At 35.3% G+C, this 10,529-nt stretch overlaps 1 protein-coding gene across 1 annotated transcript; it reads left to right on the top strand.

Moving 5' to 3' along the window:
* Positions 1 to 549: 549 nt before the first annotated feature.
* Positions 550 to 10,414, top strand: PJVK (pejvakin). Its single transcript, XM_054830242.1, has 6 exons — positions 550 to 1,814; positions 4,088 to 4,283; positions 5,823 to 5,964; positions 6,691 to 6,808; positions 8,630 to 8,734; positions 10,077 to 10,414. The coding sequence occupies exons 1-6, from the start codon at positions 1,604 to 1,606 to the stop codon at positions 10,376 to 10,378; spliced, it is 1,074 nt and encodes a 357-aa protein (XP_054686217.1). The 5' UTR covers positions 550 to 1,603; the 3' UTR covers positions 10,379 to 10,414.
* The last annotated feature ends 115 nt before the right edge of the window (positions 10,415 to 10,529 follow it).

Below are 10,529 nucleotides of genomic sequence, written 5' to 3' on the forward strand. Positions count from 1 at the left end.
ATTGGTAATTTTAATTTAAGTATTTCCTTAGCTTTTCCTTCCTTTTAAACCCTTTAGATCTGTTAATGTGTTTTGACTGAGTAAATATGTACAGGGGTTTTTTGTTAGTGCAGTGTAATATGAATTACAGTCAGAATGAATTGCAGCATTTCACATGACTTCAGTTCAAAGTCTACGCATAACCAGCTTTGATTTTTTAGCACCCTCTAGAGTAAGCAGAAAGCTCCGGCAGTCTTTCCTTTCATCTTAGATAGCCAAGGTAGTATACTCCTTTTTTTGCCTTTTTATTTGACTTCCTGATACTCTAAATGTTTAAATGTAGCTATGGAAGTGTTGGAAAGAACTAAATTGAAACATGTTAAATTATTAAATAAATGATCATATTATAAAAGCAGTCCTTTAAAATGCTGTCATGCGAAAACCCTACTTCAGAAAAAAAAGCCAAGCAAAGATTTTTTACCTGGCAACTAGGGATAATATTCATAATAAAGTGTAGCTTTACAAGCTGATATTTAACCTGCTGTGACTGCAAAAGGAGTCTCTGGAAGATGTGCTACAAAGTTTAGCAATTCTACACTCACCACTCTTGCAAGAAAATCAAGTCATCGTTTACATGAGGATGGGTTGGTTCCTGCTGCCTCCCTCACAGATCCTCCACTGTGCTGTCTACTGACTCTTTTTTCCCTTTACTATTTGATATCTTTCTACACTGGTGTTTTCCCTCTTGGATCCTTGTGCTCCTCCTTAACGCTATATCAATGATCTCACTTCTGTCTGCAATTTTACTTTTATTATTTTGCCTAATTTTCACGATTTATCAAATCTCTCAGTAGTCTGAGCCAAATATGCAGCTGGCCCGTCTCAAAACTAGCCCTGGGGTCACAGACAGCTGAGTCCATAGGAGAAGAGCAACGAACATATACTGAAAGCCCACCGCTGTTTCCCCCTGCCCCAGCCATCTCTAGTCTCACGCTTTGGCCCAGGTGCTTCCGAAGACCCCAAACCACTTACTCCCCGGCCGAGCTTCCGCAGGGAGGTTATGCAACTGCTGGTGAAAGGCAATACTGTCTCAGCAGACCTACCAGCTTTCACGAATGTGTAATTCAGGCGGTCTCCCGGAGCGCATCTGGACTGCTTTGCTGGTCAAGCATTAGAATTCGGCTGCAGCAAGGACCCAGTCAACAGTAATGCATCGATAACTCCTAACGGGAAGCAAAGGCTTGCAGAAGTTACTGTCATCTGTTTCTAAGATTGTAAATTTTGTTTTCAAACAGTGGCATTAAACTGCCTAGGAAAGGGCAACCATTTCCCTATCAGTTTACACTGGTAATTCATTATTCATCATACAGAACTAGAGAGCTCAACTGAAGGTCTTTGAGAGGAGCAACACACCACAGCAGCTGGGTAGCTAAGATGATGTTGATTCTTTCCAAGCAAAATATAACTCGATCTAAACCCCAATTTGACAGTTCTTGGTTTTTTTCTTTTTAAACATGTTAATTTGTTTGAAAGAGCGTTGTAGAAAGAATTGAACATGGGCTTGACGTCTGGAAGTCACACTTGCTACAGAGCTTTTTATTATTATCGTTTCTAATGCCATAATATGTTTGCTGCTGCAACCAAAAACTTTGTTAAACAGGTTGGTGATGGAGGAAGACTAGTTCCCGTGCCCAGTCTTAGTGAAGCTGATAAATACCAACCTCTGAGCCTTGTGATTAAGAAAAGAAAATGTTTACTTTCAAAAACATCTAAATTTGCTTCAACACCTTTCACATTAAAAGACATTCTTCAAGGCGAGAAAGAAATTTCTGCAGGTAAGATTTCTATCTTTCTTCAGAATGGAAAAATGCACGTTTTGTAGTAAATACAGAACAGCAGACAGTTTAAACTTTGCAGGTGGTATGATGGTTCTTTAGTAGATGTGTAATAAAATTTGTCTTGCTTAGTCCTGTAGTAAATATTTGAGAAAAAAAGGACAAGTCAAACTGGTTAAAAAAAGAAAAAGAGAAAAAAAGGACTTTCTGGAAAAAGTGTGAAAAACCCAAACAATTATACTAAAAATCCTTGGTATTTTCTGAACTAATATGAAACAATTTCAGTTAAGCTTTGTGTTTTTTCACAAATCACAACAGATTCCTGGTAGATGTATTGATGTATGTTGATTAATTACTTAAAAATTGTTTTTAATGTTCACCTTTCTCTGCATACTCACTTTTAAATACGTAAGAATGACCTCGGTTCTGCAGCTCTTCCATGCCAGTAATCCCTGGTGTTGCACTGGGCTCTGCACAGGCTGAAGCATTTGACAACAGCTATCTGACTGAAGTAATTGGATTTCCATAAGATTTTTTTTCCTCCATATTTGTAATCTTTTTTCTGTATTTAAAGAGCTTAACTGTGTTTAAATTGCCTTTGCTACACAATATCAGAAAGTTTTGAGAGGATTCTATGAGGAATAAAAGGTGCAAAATTGAACTATGCTGCCTACATTTTGCTGTACCTTCCTTTGAAAAGTCTGTGTAAGTCATTTCTACGTGCTGTATTTCTTTAAAACAGTTCGTTGCTTTACTTACTTTTGAAAAAATGTCTGTTTTAACAAAAGCATTGATCACATTAATTGCACAACAATTGCATTAATTAAAAACTCTACTAAGACAAACCAGTATGAGCACAAGACGACAGAAATATTGTTTGACCCCACAAAGGGGTGATTCCAGGATGCAAGTGTGATGAAAAAGTTTGGAATCCCACTGATCCTACTAGTCTTACATTCAGGAGAAGTCAGCTGGCTTGTTCAGAATGAAAAAAAAAATGAAAAAAATCTCATTAAAAAGTCTGAGAAAAAGGTTGCAAAATCTCATTAAAATGTCTCACAAAACCTTAATAGTCTTTTTTGTAAAGGTTAGATGTCATGTGCAGAAGGTATTGTCCTTTAATGTAAGCAAAGAACTTTGTAATTGAATTGCCTTTTTTATGTGACTAATGCAAGCATTTGCAGTCTTTTTAGCAGTATGAAAAGTATATGAAGGTGGGGGTTTTTGTTAAAATTAAAGACAAACAGGATTCACACTAGGCGACTTCGTAATGTCACTTTATCCTATAAGCTTCAAAGGACTTAAAAAAAAAAAAAAGGAGTGAAACCTAGATTCTCAATTGTATTTGGATCCCTTTGGATGCCTAATCCCTGTGTTCTACCTGCTCTATTCTTTTTAATTTGGCAGCCAATGTGTTGTAATATTTTTCTGTTAGTATACCGAAAATATATTTAAGGTTATAAAGAAAGCATTATAAAAATGCTTTGGCCCCTGCCATTTTGTTGTACAATAAATCCATGCAAACTTTCAAGTAAGTCAGAATTAACCTGTTGTTTTCCTTCAGAATAAACCGTCATTGTTCCTGGAATCATCAGGCCTTCACGGAAAGTGTGGCAAGTCTTTCTAACTGTGACATATTGGGTAAAAGGCAAAGTTAATGTTACTGGCACATCCATGTCTCATTCACGTATTGCAGAAACGAAGAAACGTTAGGTTCATTTGTACTGCACCTAGACAAAATTCAGAATTCACTAATGTTATCTTACACACAGCGGCTTTCACTGTGTTCCTAGTTTTAATATTCTGTGTGGCCTCCACTGAGTCATTTTGTGTTTCAGAACCTCTGTCATTAAGCACAGAACACACTACTATGTGTCTGTTTATACAAGTACCAACAGCATACTTACAGGTAAAAGTACTTGCGGAGAACAAAGCTACGCACAGAAATGCAGAAATAGCCCTGATCACCATTTCATGCCCAGGACATACCACATGCAGGAGCATGGGCACAACTCTACCAGCGACCGCTGCAGAAATCCCTCAGCAGACTATGATGCGCTCTTTTCCCCTCAGATAAGCAAGTGCTCAGTGTAGCTCTGAATTTCACATCAAAATAGTTAAGCACAGTAGGAACAGGACCAATTATTCTCTTCTTTATATTTATTCTATTAAAATTTAAAAGAATTAAAATGTCCTGTTACAAATATGTCATGCTGTGTAAAAATACTATGTTCAGACTTCTCATCACACAACATTTATCTTCTTTTACTCAGGTGTCTCGTCTTACCAGTTGCTCAACTATGAAGACAAATCAGATGTTTCACTTAACGGTAGAAGAGGAAATCATATAATGAATGATGTTGGTTTTGATGTTGCTGGATCAGATTCTATTGCCTTTAAAGCTTCATTTGGCATAGTGACCAAACATGAGGTTGAAGTACCAACATTGCTTAAAGAACTTACTACAAGGTTATATTATATATTTTGTTTTCTGGTTCCATATTTGTATATCATACAGTTAGGCTGAGCCTCTGAAATGGTTATGTTTGGATTATTTTTATCCAATCAATAGCAGTCACCATCCGCTATTTTCCAAGTTCCTTAATTATAGGCATAAAGAGTCTGTAGAACATAGACTGCAGAATTTTTCTGAATTAATTCTTGTTTGAATTACAGCACATCTTTCGGGGGGGGGGGGGAATCCAGAGAGGAAGAGTCCATCCAAGGTCCTATCTATGTTATTCCATACTATTGAAAATTTGAAATTTACTTCAGATGACATTACCTAACTTCAAGTTTCAGAATAAGGATTTCTTTGCCTTTGTCTGATGAACTAGAGAGCCAAATGTATTATTGTGAATGTAGGTGCTTCAAGGTTTTACGAGGTTATTACACAGCCTTTTCTTTGAAAAGCAAAGTACGTTTATATATTTGATTTTTTCATAACCTGCTGTGGCTCTTCTCTAAATGCAGTCTCCATTTTTCCAACATCCTTGTTGAGCTGGTGACGCTGAAACCAAACTTTGTGTTCCTGTAGTGCTGGCGCAAATGCCAAACACATACGAATATGATATAACTGATCCTAGGTGTAATTTTCTAGTTTATATTTCAAAGATTACTCCTTGGCCACAATGTCATCCCAGTGAATCCCAGTGGTGCATCCCAGTAAATTATTCGCTATGTATGATGTGACATTTGGTATTTTCAAATATATATTGTTTCCTTGTAGTTATTTACCAAGCAGTGCATGTGATTTTGTATCTGTAACCTCTCTTGTTCTGTACCTACCTTTTCGCAGTTTATCTGTAACCTCCAAACATTATCATTAATAACTGGGGGGGGGGGGAGAGGGGGGAAGAGGTTCCAGTCTCCTGATAAAAAAATTCAATGTTATAGGACTAAGAGCCAATGCCTGTAGAAATTCTCCTACAAACACTCTTGTTTCATGATCATTCTATGTTTATAGTTGATAGAGGTTTTTTCAGTTATAGTTGATGCATGTCACTTAACCAGTTTTTAATCCACTGAGTGTATGCCAGCTTGTATAGGCATCGTGTACGTTTCTAACCAAAACATTCCAGCAACAGCAGCTTTATAGAAGCCTAACAGTAGAGCATTATTGCTTTTACTACCTATTTTCCATAAATTCTTACTGGCTGACATTAATTATATCACTTTTAAAAAAATTGTTTTTAATTAGGGTGTGTTGACAGTTCCTTACTGTCATTAAGAACACTGTCAGACGGACAGACTTGGAATTTTCCAGGATGTCCCACATATCCTCTCTAATATTTGTACATTACTGGCTTTATTTAATTTTTTTAGTGCTTCTGTTCCCAAACACTGAAAATCAATATTAAGTTTCCACAGACCTCCTCAGTCAGTTGTTTACCCGCTATGAGACAGAAGTTATAGTGATTTATTTACTGATTTAAAGTTGCTAATACTATTAGCTGCTTTGTAAATTGCTAATAATGTCTGAATTTCCTTCCTTCCTCTTGATTTTAGAAAAATAAACTTTGATCATTGTCTAGTCCATCAGTCAAGAAAAAGTAGGATGGAAATTTTGTGCGTGGTCATGGAAAGTATTAGAACTACAAGGCAGTGCTCCTTAACCGTCCATACTGGAATGCGTGGAGAGACAATGAGGGTAAATATGGTTGTCAAAGTTCTGTAACTTAAATGAACAAGCATAAAAATCTCATTTTTATACATTTTATGGTTGGATTTAATTGCATTTTTACTGATGTAAGCTCAGAAAAAAGAATTGAAGTAAATCGATGTTATTGCACTGATGGAAATTGAATTAAAAGTTGGTCTTTTGTTAGTATTGCTTATGTGACTGAGGGATGGGAAATGCGTGTGAAAGGATGGCTAGACAATGAGCTATTCCTTTGGGTGAAGCCTCAGCAAAAATGTGCAATTTACTTCTCAGTTTGAATCTCCAGTAAATGTATAACCTATCTTTCATTAACATATTCATCTTCCATAACACATTGGAACTTCAGGTTCTTATTACTTCAAGGCTTGGCATCTTACTCCCTGCTTTATGTTATTCCTCCCTCTCCCTCTCTCTCTTCAGTGTGTTTGAATAATTGAATCTACAAATCTTCTGAAGATTGCCCATTATTAGTATTTATAAATCTTTCACATAATTTTCAATGAGTGGTGCAAGTTGTTACTATCTCTGTATCAAACTTTATCAAAATGCAAAGTCGTTAATATAAAATTCTTTAGTTGTGAAATCTTATCTTCAATTTCAAAGCTTCCTCCCGGCATTACAATTCTCCATGTATACAGTTAAGTTACTATTTTGTTTATTTTTTCTTTTCAATTTGTAACTTTTTTTTTCTTTTGATGCTTTCCTAAATTATAGTTTCACATTATTGAAGATCAGAATTATAAAGGGCGGGATAAAGCCATTGTATTTCCTGCGCATACAACTATTGCTTTCAGTGTATTTGAACTTTATATTCATTTGGATGGTAATTTTGGTAAGTGAGGTGCATTATTGGCATTGCTGCTATTATTTATAATGGTCTGAGTTTTTAAAAGTTTTCTTGCTCTTGATATATGTAAGCCTGGATCCCATGCAATGGTATGCCTTTATTTTATGCACATAAGTAGTCTGACTTTCTAAGGGAAACCGCTCTTGAAAAGATAAACAAGGCAGGAACTAGAAAATAGTCCATCATGGAAACGTTGTTTAAAAGTATGATTTTGTATTTTTTTTTTTAAATCCTGCAGTTGCATTGAACAAAAAATTACTTCTTTATATTTCTTGCCCGTAAGGAACAGGCTTATGAGACCATCTGATCAGTTCTGCATAAAACAGGCATGTAAAAAGAGCCAAGGAAAGAAGAAAGTGTGCAGAACTCTTAAATTAAGCTAACATTTTTTTTGGTTGGGGCTTTTAATTCCAGTCTGATACATCATTACCACATATGGATATCTGAAGACATTCAAGAAGAAATAATCACAATTACTAAAAACTAATTAAAAAAATTGCATAGCACCTGTAAGTTTTTTGCCTTTTGGGAAAGGATAGCGCTTATGTATTTACATGATTTGCACTAATTAAAGTGCAGCCTAAAACGTTATCAATGTTACCAATATTGTTTGTAATAATCCAGAAAGTCAATTGTAGGATTTGATCCAGTACTTGATAATATGAAATGCAAAACTCCCCATTGACTACAGTGATGTTAGATAAACTTTTAACCACCAGATTCACATGCGCTTAAACACAGGAACCTCTCTGGGAGTCACTCAACTGTTCAGGAGCGGCTTGACTCTGGGTAACATTGCGGCGCTCTGTGAATAGCAAGATAAAGGACCTGGTTAGGGAAGTAATCTCGCTCTCTGCAGATCTGTACAGCGCTGTGTTTTACAAGTCCCAAACAGCTCCGTACCCTTTGGCATACAGAGTATGACAGGTACTCTGCATTGTAAAGCACCTTTTCACTGAACTGGGAGATACCTTTACTCTTCTGTAAAAACTTTAAATACACTCCGAACCAAGCATAATCACTGGATTAAAAGAGAGAAAACAGTATGGTAGTTCTTTATATTCACTTCCATAATGCTCAACATTAATTTAAATTTTGGAAGTCTTTTAATTTTATTTTAGCTTTATGCAATGGTAGGTACATGCAGAATGTTTTTGCTGAAGTTATCATCAGTGAAATAATCAATGAAGCTGATATTTGTATTTGCATAATTAAAGAGAATTCTCAATTCAGAAAGCTTAAAACCTGTTTTTTTCAGTTCCTTGTAATTAATTATTCTTACATTTCATGTTAAAGATTGTTTTTCAAGTTATGGATAAAACTTATATTTCATGTTAAAGATTGTCTTTCAAGTTATGGATAGAAACTTAGATGATACTTATTTTTATTTAAAAAAAAGTGTTAGTAGTTGATTTGACTGCAGAACTCACAGCCTGGCTTATTTTCATTTTTAGTTTCAAATGAGATCATAGAAATATTTTTCCTTCAGAAGTGGAACTTGCATTTATATGATATTGACTTAGTCCCTTAATATGGCCATAAATTGTGTAAAAACCAAAACAAACTCTGATGAGGTATGCTGAAAGCCACCAACATTTTAAAATTCCCATTGAATCTGTGTCACTTGATTCTGTGGGCTATTACTGAGTGCAGACATGTATTAAAAAGTGGTACTAGCCGTTAAAAACATTAGCAAAGCTGAATTTAATCAGTTAGCTTTATAGATTAGAAAGCATATTAAACTCTGTTGTGCAATTATTGCTTTTATATTTTGTTCTTGTAAAAACTTATTTTTCATTTTTACAGAGCTCTGTGTGACTCCAGTTTCAAAAGGAGGATTTGAAAAAGAGAAATCTGGATCATCTTCACTGACCAAATTAAGGAGGTTAAAGAGAAATCTGTTTCATCGAAGTATGACTTTTGATATTTATATCCAAATGTCTTAGTTAATGCATGAAAAGAGTTTTTCGTTTCTTTAATTGTGTGCAAGATGAACATTTAAAGAAGAAAATTTTGATGGAAAATGTACCTCTTTTAATTTCTTGTCTATTCAAATGATTGTAAAGTTATTAAAATTTATATTTGAGAATCTGACTCTCACAAATAACAGATTTATGGTATTGCTGTTCATTAAAACTCTCAAGATCTTAAAATAAAAATTTATGGCTGATGATAAACTGGTATGGAGTAATTGTACAACTAACTTCAGTTAACATTAAGCCCATTTCATATGCTTGTCATTAATGACTAGTGTTATGCAATGCAAGTTATGATCTATAAATAATATTTCAGGGCAAACTCTTTAAATATCAAACAATATAAATTTAAATACTTGAATGTAGTCTTTAGGCTATATGTTCACATGGCAGGGACATGGGCAAGATACCATCACAGTTCCGTTCTCATTCCGATATGAACACAACAGCCAACAAAACTGAGCATCTCTATACGTAGCTGTGTTTTCTTCAGAACAAGATTCTAAACTTTTAACGCTCCTTCGTCTAAGCATTTTGGAAATCTGCAAATCTGAGTGCAAAGATAAATGTTGAGCAGTAAACACATCCTTCTAAAGGCTGCTCTGTATAGGTGTCCCTGCTCCATTGTATCCAGGGCTTTTATGGACCAAGCCTTCAGTGCTGCTCCAGTCCACACTAAGGGAATAAATCTTCAGTGGGTATGATACTCCACAGTAGGTATACCTGCCTAAAAGTTTGTCATCCAATCTAAACTAATCAGTGCCTGAAGAGAGAGGAAAAAGGTAGGTAGTTCCAAAAGTGACTTCTTCCTGGGGTGTTTGGATGCCTAGAAATCTGCTAGGATCTCCAAATTTTCTAAACTTTTTAAGTATTGGTGGGGTTTTTTTTGTAAAAACTAGAAAAAAGTTAATTTACGGTTTTTAGAAAAAACCCTAGAAATGCAAAATTAGAAATGGTTCAACACAGCTGTGATTTCATTTGGCACCAATTTTTCAAAAGCTTACCTCGTAACTATCTGCTGGGTACATTTTGGAAAATATTATAATTATATGGATCATATACAAAAATTTCTGACTTTTGTCAGTGTCTTTTAGGAAATTAAAGAAAAATTTTCATCACACAGGGCTTTTGATGGGAAGTAATCTACAACACGGCATGTTTAAAATGGTTTCATGAATCAGTTGGTATTTCCATAATTAGACTGACAGATTGTTTTGTAAACAGTTCATCATGTAATGACAAATCATTGCTTCTTTTTTTTTTGTGTTCTTTTTCAGATAAAAGAGTAGTGGATACCATTGCTAACTCTGATGCTTACTTGGAGGACCTTTTTACAGATTATTATGAAAAAGCTGCGAGCATGACTGATCTATCTACAAGCTATCTCAGAGAAGGGTCTCATATCCGAATTAATTTGCTTAATAACAACATCCCCAAAGGTCCCTGTGTCCTTTGTGGAATGGGAAGTTCTAAAAGGGAGACAGTCTACGGATGCCTCGAGTGTTCTTTTAATGGACAAAAGTACGTACGACTGCACGCTGTGCCCTGCTTTGACCTCTGGCATAAGCGAGTTAAGTAACTGAGCGAGGTAAGTGCCTGTTGTCACAGACATGGGCATAACTGTGCCACAAACTTTTCAGAATTAGTAAGTGTGACTCAGATTGTTGAAATGCAAACTAGTTAAAGTGCAAAACATTTTATTATGCTATTATCTTCAAATTATTTGCTTT

Source organism: Grus americana, chromosome 6 (assembly GCF_028858705.1).
Source record: "Grus americana isolate bGruAme1 chromosome 6, bGruAme1.mat, whole genome shotgun sequence".
NCBI lineage: Eukaryota > Metazoa > Chordata > Aves > Gruiformes > Gruidae > Grus > Grus americana.